Source organism: Opisthorchis viverrini, assembly GCF_000715545.1.
Source record: "Opisthorchis viverrini unplaced genomic scaffold opera_v5_40, whole genome shotgun sequence".
Classification (NCBI taxonomy): domain Eukaryota; kingdom Metazoa; phylum Platyhelminthes; class Trematoda; order Opisthorchiida; family Opisthorchiidae; genus Opisthorchis; species Opisthorchis viverrini.
The window spans coordinates 1,847,710-1,865,373 of record NW_008751694.1 but is presented as its reverse complement, the minus strand read 5'-3'; the positions used below and the strand labels follow the sequence as shown (position 1 = coordinate 1,865,373).

Here is a 17,664-nt window from a genome sequence, read left to right as displayed (position 1 = left end):
AGCTTGTTGTCCTGCTTGCTTCAGAGTGCGAACATTGAACGCGGCCAGATAGACTGGGTGTCGAGGCTTGAAGATCGATTTCGAGATACCTGAGGATGTCGGCGGCATGTGACGAGCAGATGTTGCACGCAAAACCGATACAAGGCGAACGGAGTCATCAGTCCTAAGTGCTGGGCCTACAAGGAGAGTGTTATTAATGGGGTGGGGAGAGGGGGAAGAAAAGTATGTGGTGGAGAAAGAAGGGAGGCGTCAGCAATAGCCTGTTTTCGCTTACCCGCCCTGCTGTATGCAGCAAGTAAGGCGACCCGGCTGATGGCACCACGCGACGGCCGATGTGGCATCAGGGTATTGTTAGTTGTGTAGGTCATGGTTGTACGAGGGCTGGGACACTGCCAGGGCGCCCACACCTAGACAGGAGGACGATTAGGGTCCTCAACCAAAGCCTTTGGCTCAAAAGCCTAACCGCAAGGCAGCGGTGTTTGGCGGGAAATGCAAATGCATTACCATTTCTACGGAACAAGTCGCCACATGTTCCAACCTCCAACCTGGAGGGCCAGGAGACTGTGTCCGTCAGACCTCTAACCATTGACCAACCTGGTATGAGAGACTCTGTGAGTGTCGCGGGACACTCTTCAGTATAGCTCAATGGATCGCTGAGGTTCGCAAACCGTCACACCACGGTAAGGTCCAGTCTCTTCGTGACAGTCATTCTGCTGTAACACCCTTTCAGTGCCTAACTGCCATACCACCCGAAGAAAGCACGCGGGCTAGGATACTGCCAGGTTGTTCAAGCATGCTCAGGAGAAGTTCATATTTGAAGGCCAGGTTCGAGCCACAGACCGCCCGGTCAGTAAATTCGCGCTGCAAGGTATGGCTGCCAACCGATGTCAGTGGCATTCTTGTTGTCAGTTTCTATCCAGATTGCCTGAGTGAATATCCAGAGGTGTAAGCATCTCGTAATGATTGTAGGAAGCTAGCACTTCTCCGTCCACTTTTATTCTTTCCTTCACAATAAGGTTTTTAATTAAGTCATGGTTGTACGGCAGCGAAGCATCGGTGTTGAACACCGATGTCATGCTGCCGATGATGATGATGATGGATGATGATGATGACGGTTGGTCCGGTCCTTTGGCTGCCTGTCACTTTTGGAGGGAGGTGTGCTTCAAAATTTACCCGGAGGGAAGGACGTTAGCATCTTATTACCCCCCTGATCTCAAGCCTGCTCCGGACACCGTGAAGGATTCACTGCTGCTACTGCTGTCACTGTTACAAACAAATCCTTCCAGGAAGCGACCTTTGATTACTGAAGGTGAAGTGACTGTCAAGGGACTATCTCCTGCTTTTAATACCCCCGTGAATCTATGAAGAGGCCTGACCAATAACTGTCGCCTTGGCGTCGTGGTTGGGGTTGAGTGTTGTAATGTTCTCACAGGCGAAACCTTAAGGTTCAGCCATGCTACGAAGACATGGAGGAATAAAATAAATAAATAAATAAATTGTTCAGCTTTAGCACCCTTTCGGTGCTTAACCACCATGCCATCATTACGAAGCACGGGCGCTGGGATACTGCCAGGTCACCCAAGCCTAGACAAGGGAAGTCGAGAGGCAGAGGCGGATTCGAACCACAAAACTTCCAGTCAATATATTTGCGCTCTATCCACTTGGTCCATCTCGCCCCACATAGGGGAAGCAGCCACAGAAAGGGTAGAACAATCATCACGAGGCGGCCTTGGGTTGAAGTCTTATTATCCCTTTTGAAAACAATGTGAAATCAGCACGGTTTTTGCTTCAGGTAAACAGCACGTCCATATTCATGAAAGCGACGATACTGTCATAAAAAAAGTCGGTCCTAAAGACCACACAGTCCGATAGCCCAGTGGTTGACCGTGACAGCCTGTGCTTCATTCAGTACCGTCGAAGCACCTTCGGGATCCGAGAGTGTGGTGCTGTTTTAAAGGTAGATTCTGGGCGCATTCACATTACGTCAGGCAGTTATGCGTTACTCTGTTCTTCCTGGGGCTGAACAGGCCTCCGGGAGCCAAGTGGGTTAGACTAGTCAATCATTGGCTCGGGACAGAATCCCCCACTGATATCCTGACACTTTTTGCCACAGGATGTTGAGTCAGAGGCTCCAGCCAGGGCTCCAGAAGGAAACCCAAATGCCCACTGCATGGTGGATCGAACTTTTTAGTCAGGATGGAGAACTCAAATGCCCCTCCCTTCGTCTGGGCCACAGGGAAGTTGCGTCTTAGCACAGCTTAGAAGCACTGGCCAGCTTGCTTGATTTTTCAGCCCCACATCTAATAACTACTCACGCCAATACAACCTCGTCCGCTTTTAGCTCCAAAAATTCCAAAAATGAGAAGTGTGGCCAGGCTTCTAGGTTTCTTAAAATGTAGGTTTGTGTAAATTGCTGGAGCTTTGTTAAATCAGAAGTTCCAGGGTCATATGTATTTGGAGATGCAGGTCCAGCGCCCGAGCACGGAGGGGAGACTGAACTATGATCGACGTTATTTTCGACGTTATTGTCATAAAAAAGGGGTGTATGAGCGTCGTTGCATTTACTGGATGAGATACACATGAACTCGTTGATAAATGTGCGGTCATAACAAGGAGCAGATGGTGGACGTCTTAGCACAGCTTAGAAGCACTGGCCAGCTTGCTTGATTTTTCAGCCCCGCATCTAATAACTACTCACGCCAATACAACCTCGTCCGCTTTTAGCTCCAAAAATTCCAAAAATGAGAAGTGTGGCCAGGCTTCTAGGTTTCTTAAAATGTAGGTTTGTGTAAATTGCTGGAGCTTTGTTAAATCAGAAGTTCCAGGGTCATATGTATTTGGAGATGCAGGTCCAGCGCCCGAGCACGGAGGGGAGACTGAACTATGATCGACGTTATTTTCGACGTTATTGTCATAAAAAAGGGGTGTATGAGCGTCGTTGCATTTACTGGATGAGATACACATGAACTCGTTGATAAATGTGCGGTCATAACAAGGAGCAAGATGGTGGACGGATACAGTGCCTTCATTCTCGCCTGAAAAAAAGAACATAGGCCTACTGTGGATTGCAATTTATAAATTCTATTTCCTCAGTGATTGGTTCATACTCTGAGTCACATTCAAGTCAGCAAACCAGGTCCTGATATATTTGGTCAGGTTGATGTAGATAGACCACAGGATGACTGGCGTTCAAACGGAAACATGCATTCATATAAAGCGGCATTAGTGTAGACGCTGAGAAGGGACCGTGTGAAGTAGAGGGCGTCTGATAGACCTGGCGCCCAATGACAGGCTTCAAGCTATTTCGTCTTAAGTCTAAGTTGGATTGCGCTTCAGAGTGTCCTGTTTGGATGCTCGACTTGCCCGTCGCAATGGGGATTATAAGCAGTTGTTGGGCTACTACACACTTGTAGGAGTGTGGAAATGATGGAGCACACACGATAGGAATGTACGTGTGTAGGTTAACCAAACAAAGTAAAATTCACGTGAACATTAAGTAACGGTAGATGCACATGTCTGTGCAGGGAAGGGAAAGGCAAAGGTACTTTCAAGTAGAGGCTAATTCGTTCGAATGTTTGGGTCGCTTTGATGAGCGTAGCAGGGGTTGTTTTGTAAAAGTGCGGTTTGACGGCGGCCCAAACCGTACAGTTTCAAGCGATGTCTTATACACCTAAAGGGGAAAGTGGATTGTTTTTGGAAAGAACAGAGTGGTGCATGCGAGCGATTCCGGGATGGCGATTCCAGGATGTCGTTGATGATCATGTTGGCGCATAAGTTATGGGTCAAGACGTAAGCTACCAGATTGTCTTTTCCAGGTCTGTAGGCTAAAAGCGAGGAGCTCCATTTTCCATCGTTGGATTTTGTAGCTTTCCACCTTACTTTTCCGTGACTCTGTACATAGAGGAAACCGACCATTGATCAGTGATAAGCTTGAATCATTTCCCTAAGAGATACTGTTTCCAGTTACGGATGGACTCAAAGATTGCGCATGTTTCTTTCCCAGTAGCCTTGTGATTCTTGTGTCAATGCTCTAGAAAAGAAGGCCACCTGTCGGCCGTTCTGCATCGGAGATGCAGCAATGGCTATGTCTGAGGTGTCCCTTTCAATAACCGAGGGTGAGTTGTAGTCGACTATCACATCCATAGGGTCCTCTAACTCTTTGTGTAAATTTTCGAAGGACTATTGGACACTCCCTGGTAGGGGGAAGGTTTAGTTTTTGGCAAGCACACTGATTTTGTCAGAAAAGCGTGTTATCCATTGCGAGTACTAAGCAAACATCTCAATTTCGTTGGGATTTAACGCCATGTGGATGAGGGAGTTGACGATTAGGGCGCGTTCGTCCAAGATCTGACTTGATAACTCCTTCAGAGTCCTTATAGCCGAGAAGGTAGATCTGTTTGGTTGCCTTGGTGCTTTCCTTACAGTTAAGGGTAATTCCATATTTTTTTATTCATTCATAGAAAGACTTGAGGTTCCGGCCATGCCTGCTCTGGGTAGTCCCACAAATAGTGACGTTTTCAATTTTAGCGTACGTGTCACTTAAGTTTTCAGACTTTATACGATCAGTAGTAGGTTGAAAGCATGCCAATCCGTTGGTTACACCAAAAGGGACGAGACGGAACTGAAACAGTTCCGCGCATGCTTCAAAAAATCTTGTACGTACTGATTGGAACTTGATGGTAGACACTCAATAGGTCTAAGGTGCTAAACACAACATAGCGGAAACTTTCTTCAATCTTTTTACCCAATCGCGGCAACGGATCGGCGTTTCGATATGTGAACCGATTAGTGGTTTGACTGTAGACCTTTACCCTACATCTTTTTTTGGTTTGAATTTTTCGTGACCAGTACTTAAGCCCTCCAGGGAGAACCCAAACGTTCGATTATACCTTCATCCTATAGTCGACTAACTTCGGAACGAATGAATTTCTAGTCGTCAAGGTTGTACCACTGTGAATTCGTGGCGATAGGCCTGCAATCAGGTGAGAGGTTACTGAAAATTGGCGGTGATCCAACTGTAGCAACGGTCAGACCGCTGAGGGTGAATAGATCTAGGCACCCTCTGAAGGTGATTTCGATTTCGTCATGTACACCGAAGAAGTCGTGGCCTAACAGCACTTCAGCACATAGATTGGATAATAGTTTGTTTCTTTGGAAACAGTATCCCTCTAATCGGTGGATACTTACCAGTAGCCGCTAGTTGAACACGACAGGGAAGTGGATGCCATGGTAACCACAGAATCGTCAGCGTATATCTTTCAGTCATGTGTATGAACTACCAAAACAGATATAACATCCTGAGCTTCCTATGTCTATGAAGGCCTAAAGTCACCGTGCGGGACAAACAGCTCGTGCTTTTGAGTGATGTTTGATAAGTTTGGATCGATAAAAACCCTGAAAATGACCTGTTTTGCCACATGATTTACAAGCCGCCTAATTTGCGGACCAAGGATGCCTGAAACGACCGCAAGAATGACATACGAGATCTGATTGACCAGAGCTAGAGCGTGGAATCATGGGAGATTGTGACAGGGTAACCGTAGACGTCTGTGAAGGCTCTGCAGCTTCAGAGAATGGTGTCGGTTGGTTATGTGAGTACGACTGAGCCTGTTTGTTGTCTAATTCTAATAACCTAGTCTATTCATGTGCTTTATCCAGAGTGAGTTCCTTTTTGAGCGTTCTTGTCAGGACAACCCCCAAAGGTGCCTAACGGGTATCAAAAACACGTATATAAAGTATATATATAGTGTACAGGAGCGATACATCCTGGGAATTCTGACGCTTTCTGGACGCGCCAAACGAAATCGGCATTTCGGCGGATTTCGGCCTTCACTTTTGGCCAACCACAAATCGCCTTGATGATGGACTGGCAAGCGGCCCGATCTTCTGGTGAACCGAGTGAGGGGTGGGATTCTTGGCCGTAGCAGCGCTCAACTGCGAGGAGTAAGGCGGTAGCGGTCTGGAGTTTTGCCCAACACATGGATAGGTAAAACATTTTTGGAGACCATGCCTGTTAATCACTGAGACCCCGGAACCACTGTCCCTCGCAACTCGACTCCTTTCTTTTTGTCATTCTAGACTTTTTGACCACGGGAAAGGCATTTCTATTTTATGTGCATCCAAACTGGGAAAGCCAAGAGGTAGTCCACGGGAAAGGCATTTCTATTTTATGTGCCAAGAGGTAGCGCAGCTCCAACTCTCACCAGTTGAATGTTATGGTGCCATCGACGGAGGATTCAAACATTTTCCGAAGAGCATGTCGGCTCCTTGAAGAACTCTATTACCTGTAGCGGAACTTTAGTCCACAGGGCACGTAGAAGCCGAAAGAAATTGCACACCTTTTGTAAATCATAGGAAGTCGGCACAACTGATCGCCTTGTGGACTCCAAAGTGACTCATTGGTCTCCAAAATACATTGTAAGCCGATCCTTCTGGTCCCCATTCCATGAAAAGTGGTCTCACTGTGGTAACAAAAAGTGTTCGAAGAGGAAGAGGGTGAATTAAGGCGATTTGTTCCAGGGGACAATTCGGACATAATTGGCTTCGAGAAAATGTGGTTGACCCTAAACTTCTGGACTCAGGAGACTTCGAAATGTCTGACAGCACTGACAGAAGGCTTAGTTGTGCCATCTTCTTTTGCCTTACTTCCCTCCAGATGGTGTATATCGGACGGAGAGTGTCTTAGTTATCCTATTTGATATCAAGGAGCTCTAGTAGTAGCTGTGTGTGGGAGTCTGAACTCAATAGGTAGCCAGGTGTTCTCAGAGGCCCACGATGTGGCAAGTATTCGCAATGCTCAGCGCCTATAGACTTCGGTGCTCCTGCAATTGGTCGGAAGTCAAGTTGCACTTCAGTCTTAGAGAGCATTTTCGGTTATAGGTTCTTAGAGACTGCTACTTTCTACTGCTCAATTTGATGTGCTATGAGTGACAAGAATCCATTTTGAACACATCCTTTATCCTGGATGTGACTTTCACAAACTATCACAAACGACAAGTTGATGGTATAATTGCGCGAATCAACTTGAAAAAAGCTACTTCGGGTCTATCAAGGCTCCAAACCATGTCGAAACGTCTGGCGTACCGACCTAGATGGAGTGACACGAACAGCGTTAGGAACAGATTGGAAGCTATCCGCTTTAAATAATCTTTTTGGTGATAAGACTTTATGGGTTTATATGCAGGTTCAGTCCACCTCCCAGAAGTCGGCACCCAAGAAGCGCACCACACTGGATGGACAATGAGTTGCGATTTACCAAAAAGAAACGCAAAAGATTAGAACCGTTTCAGTGGCACATCCACTGACAATTACGTTCCGATCAAAAGGATCTCTTCTTGTGTGGGCTTGACATCTGACTGTGTGTACTTGTTCATGATGAACACCGTCTGTGGTTCAAAGCCACTTTTCACTTCTACAACGCAATAGTATCATCTTGGTCTCCTTTTACGCACGTTTTTTGCTGAACTGTATGACAAAAGTTCTCGCACAACAGCTTTTTGCTGGACATGAGTTCTCTGCCTCCAAAAACGCTTTTATTGTGGTAGATGGGGTGGTGTATTCCAACGCACCAGCATTCAGGAACACTAGTAATACGTTTTTACACCTTATTTGCAGAAGTCATCAGCTAACAGAAAATGAAGTTATTCTCTTTGCAAATACTTTTCAAAACGGGGGACCAGTGCAAGCTGCTTCAAGCCTCACATGAATTATCCACTTTTCGTTATTTCCATCGGAGCAGTGTCAAAGAATTTATGGTATTCACAGGCAAACTCGTTGGTGAGAAAACCGAGCGCTGTCAGCGTGGATTGGTTAAGGAACAAGGTACCTTTTTCATTATCGTGATTAACCTTGGTTACATTGTAGAATACATATGTCACGTATTTGTTCGACATGATAATCTTTGTGGTGTCCTCATCGCCGACCAAGAGTATCCACAACGCGTGGCACAAACACTACTGACAAAAGTGGGTCTATGTTTCGTGCAACCCTGGTATCTGTTTCCTCGATAATGTTCGCATTCGTAGACTTACTCGTTTCTACAGTACACAGGGTAAAGATAATTGTAACTTTGAGAGTTTAAGCGTGACGCCATAATCCTTTTAGTTCTTGCTTTTATTCTTACATTTTGCTCCAATTTTCGGCCAAATTTACCCGAATGTTTGCCTATCGAGAACAGTGTCACTGTGTATTTTCGTGAATGCATCGCTTTGACCGTTTATCTATCTATATTTGGATTTATAATCCCTCATGTTAATCTGTGCACATGCCAGCTGTTTGATAACGGAAACTTATGATTGTAGTCATCGATAGTCCTTGTCATAGTTTCATGTGTTAAGTTAGCTTGGGAGTCTCACTCGTATCTCTTGCAAGCGACAATATTCGACCTCTTCGATAGAGATTCTATCCTGTGGGTGAAGTTGATCTGTGCTGAAAGTCTGCGTGGCAATGCACAGCTCATACTCGTCAGCAGTGCACATCTTATGAATCTCTTGGGAGATCTGAGCCCAGCATCCTACGGTTTTGGGTGGCCGGTCAACCATGCGATTGTCTTCAATTAGATAAGACTTGAAAGAGGTGGAAAAAACTCCTCTGCGTGGTCGTTATGGTCACTGGCATCACAGCGCTCTGATACTTCAAAGGCTGTTGACCAGGCTGGTGGATAGCGATTCATCCTGGGGTGAGCGCTGTAAGGGATTTTGCAACTTGACATTTGTGAGCGAATCCAAATGTGTCTCCGAACCATTTTCAGCCATTTCCCAATTTAAACTTGGTAAACCGCCAATTTGTAACTTTTCTCCATCTGTTCCGACAGAGATTTGGAAGCAATCACCAAGTATCACAATATGAATTCGGTCGGGTCGGCTGAAGGTGGTTATCATAGAGAGGTGGTAACAGCAGAGGAGCTGTAGCGTGTAGCTGCATGGGCACCTCATTTGCAGTAAATTCTCCGATCGAGGACTGTTTATAATATGTGTGTAGCCTAGCCCCTGAAACCGACAGATCAAAACCATAGTAAACTATATTTACGTACCAGGAGGTTTTCGATTTCGAATCTGGTGCGTTAGCCGGAACTGAGTTCAGGACTATAAACCATTGAATTCATTCCTCTCATTGTTCGAGTAGCTCACGTGGACGCCGAATTTCTGTTCCCACTACTTTTGGTCATTGATTTAGGTCTACGATTACGTCGTAGCTAAGACCATTCACTGTGTTTTCATAATGTTTGCTTTGTTGCCTCGTTGGTAAAGTGAAACCACGCAATTTGTCTTCAGTGTAGTTATATATTCGATGCATTCGACTCACACTGCTATTCGGTTGTGCTTTTTGCGATAGTTGTTGCCTGACACGTATGCTCTGTTCATGGAGAGATTACATATTATAATTAGATCGGGTGAATCTGATGTTTCCTGTCGCTTTATTGACAATTGTTTGCTGATCATTCCCAAAGTTCCACTTTTTGGAATCGGATGCTCCACCCCACTAACCCTACGTAATCAGTTAATCTAGCTATCTACCTCAATCCTTATTATTATTATCCTTATTATTATTCCAAGTCCATTAGAGGGTCCGACAAGCATTTTCTAGCCCCACAGTTTGACACCGGCTTTGTTGATGTTCACTGTTTAGAATACATTTGGTCGTCAACATGTCACACGCTGTTGATCACCGGGCCTAAAGCCGCATTAAGTACCGGGCCGATCCCATCATGTCTTTCTAGCGTGGGTGGGTCAGTTGTTGGGAAGGAAATGGTTGGCATACATTGTTCAAGGTTGTGGCGTTAGCGTCAACCTGCTTTCTGTCCTGCGCACCACACCCCCACGTTCCCTTAACTGGTTATGTGAAGACCTCATCGCACTTCCTTTCACATGCTTGCCTGTCAGTCCCTGTGGGACGATGAACACCCACGCCGATTGATGGATTTCTAATCTGAGTATACGTACTCGCTCACAATTATCTGTTTATGACTTTAAATTACGGTTTACCATCGGATTGATGCCCATGTAGAGTGACCAACGATCCTAGGAAAAAGGGTTTGCACTTGTGAAGTTTGTTTTTTTCCTGTCTGGTTACCTCAGCTCATGTATATATGCCACATACATTGTATGAATGATTGGATGCATATAATCTATGCTTCTTCTATAAAAATACCTTGAATTAGAGTATACGGATGGTGTGGTGGTCCTGAGGTCAGATTCCACCCAAAGACAAGATAGGACAAACAGCCTTAATGATATTGCTGCAAGATTGTTAGAGGATAACACCAAACTTGGTGGCGGTATCTGAGGCAATATAAGTTGTTGATGGGTTCAATGATCTTGGTAGTTGTGCCTCTTTTAATGACAGTACCTCCAACGGATTGGGTGCCGGAATTTTCACACCTTAGCATGCTCCTATTCAGCCCAAACAACTTGGGTGGCCATTCGAAAGTCCGCATGCCTTGTTTGTTTGTGCACTGACTATCAGCAACTTCGAAGCACTGCATGTGTATCACATGGACGCCGGATTAGCAACGCTGACGTGGACGTGTGGTTTTCGGCAACAAATCAGACGTTCGTCCACTTGATTGTGTGGTGCGGCTAAATCAGCTATGCTGGCTTTACCAAGCGGTCGATTGTCTGATCACGTTCTACTCGCTGAAGCCTGGTATAACTTGGCGACTAATCAGAGCGAGGAAGCATGGCTCTACCGACTAGTCACTAAGTTGACCACAATGATATATGTAAACCTAGCGGTAGACTAGTTTTGCTGTTGTTCCCTCGTGGTCGAACTGTGGAGAAGCCCTCCGAATCATTTACCCCAGGAATATGGGGGTTTTTCGCACCAATTCCCCTATCTACATTTCTTTCAGTTATACACTAGAGCGTTCTTCATATTTGAGGAATGGAGTGCCAGTATTCAGGGTCACTACATTGCTGCCAATCATGGCCACCAATTTGTGACTACGGTCGCCGTTTAAATAAATTTACAAACAGTTTTTCTCAAAGCATTTCCGACTACCCTTCGAGAACATTTTGTGTGACTCGCTGGACTGAATAGTGTTATGTAGGTCTGTCCGTTTTCTGTCTTCTATTCCATCCTTCACCGTTATCCAACTGTTCAGTCCGTTGGTAGTTTAGGAAGGACTTCCACTTGATCTCGCAAGTTAAGATTTAATGCGAACCCTTCGATCCTAGTATGATGTACTTTAAACGTTTTTATCACCCCTGTTTGGGTTTGGACAATCTGGCCCCCGTGTGTTTCAACCATCTGTCTAGGGTATCCACTGGAAGCGTGAAAAAGTCGAATAATTTGATTTTTCATTTTTGGAGCGGAGACGACATGGGTCATGAAACAGTTCACAAGTTGGCCAAAACACCCACATTAGTAAGACATTAGCACACGACTGAATACTACAAACGGGAGCAGGTGGAATACTGCTGAATCCTTTGGTGGAAAACGTTTGATCCACGCTTGAAATTTTCTGTTAGGGATCTAGTGATATCTCGTGACGTTAAGATGCCTTAGATGGCCCCAAGCTTTGATGCACGCAACCGTTAGGATTGCATACCACATGAGGTATTTTACTTCAGAAGGTCATATAAGTTCCGGACCACGTTACTCTTGTTGTCTGTTAAACAGTAACGTATTGCAGTAATCCCTCAAAGAAATGCGCCCCTGTTTGACTTGTGTTCCAGTGGGGAGTATTCGCGCACTGGGTTCCTATTGACCGTTAACTCTGCTTCAGTCTCCCCAGGGTGTTGTTCTTTCTTTGGACAGGGTAAGTTCTGCTGGAAGGATGTCCAAGAGTGCATCCATATGCAGCGCTTTGCGTAGTTGGTTAAATCAATTTTGGCTGCATAGCTACGTACAGTCGTTTGTTCCAGTGGTGTATCTGAGCGATCCCCCTTCCAAGGAAGCCCACCGGGACTTCACAAGAACGTCTTTCGTCGGCCGCAACCTGGCGTTCATTTTCCACGATGATTAGTAAGGTGTCTGCTTTCTTCGCGATTTTCTCCTTTCGGGCAGTAGTTGACTAATATTTGAGTAGCTGCGCATAGGCTTTTGGACCGCGGTTTCAACACTGGGCTTCGCTTTCATTGCAGCTCATTCATTTGCAGTCATCAATAAAAGCATGCTCACCGAAGATCCTTGCCTGTCCCTTCGATTTCAATGCGTCATCCAGGAGAGAGTGGAGTTGAAAGCAGTCTTCTGTCATGGACCGGGGTAACAGAGTGGCCACACTATCGACGACCTCTTATGAATCGAACTTCATTCGCTTGTGGATATGGAGAATCTGGAGATCGGATCCATATGCGCTCATGTGCTCCCATATGCAGTCTGGTTTAGTATAATGTATGAATTACATGCTCACTCCCTTCATTGCGCTCGAGTCACTTCCTTCAGTTCAACAGGTGGAAACTAAGCATCCTGGAAGTTAACCTGATGATAAATCCTGGTAAATGTTCCCTAAATGCATCAGTAGATAGCACACCCATTGAAGTAAATTGCTTCCCGAAAAAGCGAGCGCAAGATTCTGTGAGGTTACAATGAATGTGGGCGTTGATGAATTTCCACGATATGTTTGGGTAATTTGATCGAAACAAAAATGGAGTCAAATATCCTGTTATGAAATTTCGTAGTAGGTGCGTTTTTATTGGTTATGACTAAGCTGGCAGCACTGGTCTGTGTTTTGTTTTCGAAATAAATTGTAGTCGTTCCCACGTTGCGCTCGTCCAACGACGTTTTCGTTCTCCACTCTTGAAAAAGGAACGACGAATCATTTTTTCGGCTCTTTTTTCCCGTGTGAATCAACCGGTCTTCCCTGAAATTCACTGACTCGTCCTAGTGGCTTTTTGCCTCTTTAGCCTCATTTTCTTTTAAGCTTCTTTAGGTTTAGGGCCAACCGTCTCCACAGAGCTATATATTGAACCCGGTGAGAAGTCTCTATGTACTTATAATGATCAGCTTTTTTAACTACACCGAAAAGATGTACTGTCATTCAAAGTTTCCTACGCCGTACTGTGTCTGTCATAATTCGTCCGGTTTCTACTTTTCAATTATTTTTCACAGGGTAGCTTAACATCCTACACCCTGTTTGTCCAGAAAATACCTCGTTTCGGCGACCGGTTTTGCAAATTTATGCGCGGAAAAGTGGAGTTCTTGATTACCAGAATCCTGAAGATACCACCTAAACTGTACTATTCGAGCGTCCTGACCTACTATTTTATCTGGTACAGGTGCTCAAAAGCCCACCCACATTGCTAGTTTGGCTAGCATCTGAAATTCCATAGGTCAACCACTCAGAATTGCATCATTTTCCGAATCTGCTAAGCTCCGGATGCATTTTTACTTGTAGGCTACAGAAGATTTCGCAGCTGAATATCCAAGTAATACATGGGCTATGATGGCAGAAGAGTAAGTCTTCTTTGAAACGTCCCACGGGGATGTATGTGGTGTCTAGCTGATAAACCGAGGTAGTAAATGCTTTCATTCTTGGCTTCACGTTGCTTGACCTGCTTAGTTGATTGCCTGCGGAAGGCCCTATCAAGCCAATGAAATTGAATATTTAGTCTCATTTTTGCCGTACAACAATGTCGGAACGCTTCCGTCTATATCTATTCACCAACTACTTTGTCAACGCTTGTTTGGAATATCAAATAAGCTAATGTTATAAAGTGTTGTATTTCGTTTTGAGACTTCATCACAGGTGCTTTACGTGCTGATTGACTCTTCATGAATGGCGACATGATGCGATGGCTATTTTGAGTTCTATCAAGTATTATGTACAAACGAATACGTGTGGAACGGGGTTTTCATGCTGCATCCATAAAAATGTGGGAACTTATTATGTCGCATCCAAACGCCTGATGCGAGCTATAGGTTCCACATTCCAGCAACCAAATGAAAAAGGGATGTGATACACTACTCATAGGGTTGCCGAAAGCATCCCGCGACCAGTTTCGCCCTTCTTGGTTTCCAGTTGAGTCCCCCGTCAATACCGAACTGGTATGCAAATGAGTGTGTTCTGCTAATTTTGTGCAATTTGAGTTCAATAAGAACATAAGGTTGTCAGAAACTCGGGGGTTGCACGTACCTGATGAGCCCAAAGGAGGACGAAAGCGCTCATGGGTTGTAAAAGAGTTTTCAGCAACCTCCTGAGTAGTGTATTACTTCTATACATATATCGCGATATCTGTAATATCATACCAACCGAAATGGAGTGGCCTGGTGCAGCTTACTTAGTTGCTTAAAAACATAAACGAGAGATTCAGCCGGGTTCCAAGTGAGTCTCCCGTCAATACCAAATCGGTATTCAAATGAGTGTATTTCGCTAAACACTAAGATGTTATTCAACCTAGTTCGCCACGAGACTACATGCAAAATCATGAAGAACATTTTGACATCACGGTGCATGTGGTCGGAGCGCTACGACTTTTATCAAATCGTATACAAATGGAACAGGATAAATGAGCCTCACAGATGAACGAGGTCTTGACATCGTTGATAATGCTTGCTAATTTTTCTTCGAAGAGGATGGGTTGTGAAAGCCTGAAAATTTGGTGTATGGGTTGCGTGCAAGGAAAAATGTTAAGACTCTGTCCTAAACGCTCTTCGGAATTTTGTTGTACTTTGTGATATTTTGAGTCTGGTTCAATTCGGTGAGAAAAGCTTCAATATTCCAGTCTCAGTTCGCCTTCTATCTCCTTGATCATAAATTTTGGGCTCTACCTAATGATAAGTTCACTTTAAGATTCGTTACTTCTCTAAGAGAAAAAAATGGCAGGATTGCCTAATCGTAAGTCACCACTGACAATTTTCAGCAACATGGCGTGAGGCCCGTCTAATTGGGCAGGAGACTGAAGGTTTTTGCAGCAGTTCTTATTGTTTTATAATCTTGACAAGTAGGTATGACAAATGCTTCACGATATTGGTGTTATCTCACGGGGCCTTTGATCTGCGTAATTGTTACTAAAGAATAATTCAAAATGTGTTGGGAACCTTGTTCTCAGGGTGTTTCCCACAGAGTTGTAACCTACGGACACTCAAAGATCACTGTGCTATAATCGTGCAAGCATTCTTTTGTTTTTCATTGAAAGCCATTAATAATTCCTTTGTGAGAACTGGCGATAATCATGCAATCGGTGTGATTTTTGGTCGGGCTGACCTTACCAAGGGACTCTTTTGTCTTCTTTGTCTTTATCTACGTTTTCCAGGTGTTAAAAGTACGGTGGCAAGTGCGCTTGGAACTCAGTCAAGAGGAGCGAAACCATAGCGGCTTTATAGGCATCTCACAGTTTTTGTTCTTCCTACGTCGTCTGATATTTCAAATTAGTTTGTGCAGTTACCCCATTGAATAGTAGCTTCAGGTTTTTTACATGTTCATTTCCAAACTGGGTGCGTTATCGCGAAGGAACTTGTGGTCCCATAATTTTTGCCATTGCTGATGGTGAAACAAATGTCGTGACGGATGTCTTGGTAGTTCCTCTCTCGGCTGAAGAAAACCGACACATCAAAAGTTACTATTCTTTGTAGACACTTATGACCATTCCGATGACTGGGTCCTCGTCACCTAGATACGCCGTACATTTTTTCATGATATTTTGAGGTTTCACGCAAATCGCGGAATTTCGAGTCACATTTCAGTTGCATCAAACTTCGAAACGGGTCTAAAAATATGTGAACGTCAATTGAAGCCTGACTTTGTGCAGATTAACTTTTGATTAGCTTTGGATGTAATTGGCCTCAGATTTTCCCTTCCGGTCTTAATTTTTCGTGGGATGCAGAACCACTGTCACTTTGGCTGACTTAGGAGTACGTGTTTGGGTGGAAGCTGTTCAAGGGGTTTTTATTGGGTGTTTTTCCCCAAACATAATTTCCAGGACAGAGATTGGAGTTGAAATCGTGTGTTTTCGATCCAAAGAAAGACTTAATGACGACTCAGTGGTTACGGCACAAATATACGGAGAATACGCTTCGTAATCTACTGGTACCTACTGGTTCGTCCGCAATGGCTTCGTGTGGTTCTCGCACATTTTGATGGATAATATTATCAATTCAAGGTCGCATCGAAGTTACAAGTACCTTTATAGGATTAAAACCTTATTAAACGGTTAGCTTTGACAGCTAATTTATCAGGACGGTCCGATTCCAGAAAGTAACCTCAGAACGCCCGGAACCTACTGCTCCACCAAAATCTCAACAGGAAAGCCTGCAAGCATCCAAACCAGTCAATCATTCAATCAATTCGGCAAAGGCCGAGGAGTGTTCCGGCACGTCACAGAAGCACGACCGAATGTGGTCAGCGTTCAGGCATTTCATAGAGGCATGATCGATGTTGATGGGTGTTTACTGGATCAATGCCAGAAGGTGCCATTTAAATAGTGCGGGGTCGTTGTAACTTTTGCACTCGCACGCACACTCACTGGCTTGTTCGGAATATAGCTGTTGTGTTCTCTCCTGTTAGTTTTTTCCGGCACTAGGCACTGGGGCTAAGTCAGCAGCTGATACAGCAGATTGGCGAATCAGCAGATGTAACCTAATTGATAGCTTGCGTCGCAAAAAAGTTGAACAGGGGTTTTGAAGGATTTGAACAGCAGAACTGATTTTGATGCCTTGCGTCGCCGAAATGCATGCAAGTCTTTGTTTTAGACGCGATAATTCATGGGGGGGGGGTTGGTGTGTGTCTCAAATATCGCACAACTGGCTTACAAATCCAAGTCAATGTCATGGATGTGCACTGCTGTTAGCACTGAAGATGAAGGTTGTATTCGTGTTTCCCCCTCTAACGCATTCCTATCGAAAGGCTACATCAGATCTTGGGACTCTCCAAGTCGAAGTATTTGGACTCATGCATTTTTCTCAACAACTGGTTTGATTTTTTTTAGATTGCCTGTAATAAGCTCCAGATTAAGACGCTACTGTTTGGTAAGCTTTTCGGGATAGATGCTATCTGAGCAGCTGGTTCCCTGCTAAATGAAAGGCGGTGTATGTAACACTTATTTCTCCCTTAAGGAACCGAACGGGACTCGAGAGTTCTAGGCCAGACTTTACAGAGAAGTAACAGTTGCGCCCGTTTTCGGCGACCACTTGAAGCGATGCATCCATCGTTTTCTCTTCTGTGAGGAAGCGTCGGCTGAAATTGCTCTGTTCTGGGGCATAGTTCCACATGATAATGATTTCCCTGGAGGAAACAGCTGTACCTACTTACAACGTGGTATATATTTCTGATATTTCACAGATGCGTAGGTCACGTCCTAAAGTTAGAGAACAGATCAACAGCTACCTGATCAACAACCAATTGACACATTGAATAGTGGAGTTCACGACGTCTCTTGGGGTCATCGAATCTGACCCGTTCAAGTGCGAATCTGTGGTGTTTTCCACTGGATGACCGTGTTTTTTTACGGGTTACAAGTAGTTTATCTGCCCTGTTTTCAGCGACAGCAGCTCCTATTCGACTGAAAACATTACTATGTAGTGTCCCATAATGCAGTACTCCTTCTGGCCAACAGTGTTGGACTAACAAAGTTGCGAACACTTCTTACTGGTCGTTAACAGGAACTGTTCCTTGGCAGGAGCAGGCACGCGTTTCAAATCATCATCATCGACAGCATGACATCAGTGTTCAACACCGATGCTTCACTGCCGTACAACCGTGACTTATTTGAAAGCCTTATTGTAAAG

General features: G+C 44.7%; 1 protein-coding gene across 1 annotated transcript in view; it reads left to right on the top strand.

Moving 5' to 3' along the window:
* Nucleotides 1–7,634: 7,634 nt before the first annotated feature.
* Nucleotides 7,635–17,664, top strand: part of T265_02903 (hypothetical protein) — a gene marked incomplete at both ends in the record, with an annotated part of 29,555 nt that continues 19,525 nt past the window's right edge. Inside the window, 3 exons of the mRNA XM_009167256.1 lie at nucleotides 7,635–7,821; nucleotides 7,864–7,964; nucleotides 13,337–13,395. Coding sequence (XP_009165520.1) covers nucleotides 7,635–7,821; nucleotides 7,864–7,964; nucleotides 13,337–13,395 — 347 coding nt within the window. The remainder of the gene's footprint in view (nucleotides 7,822–7,863; nucleotides 7,965–13,336; nucleotides 13,396–17,664) is intronic.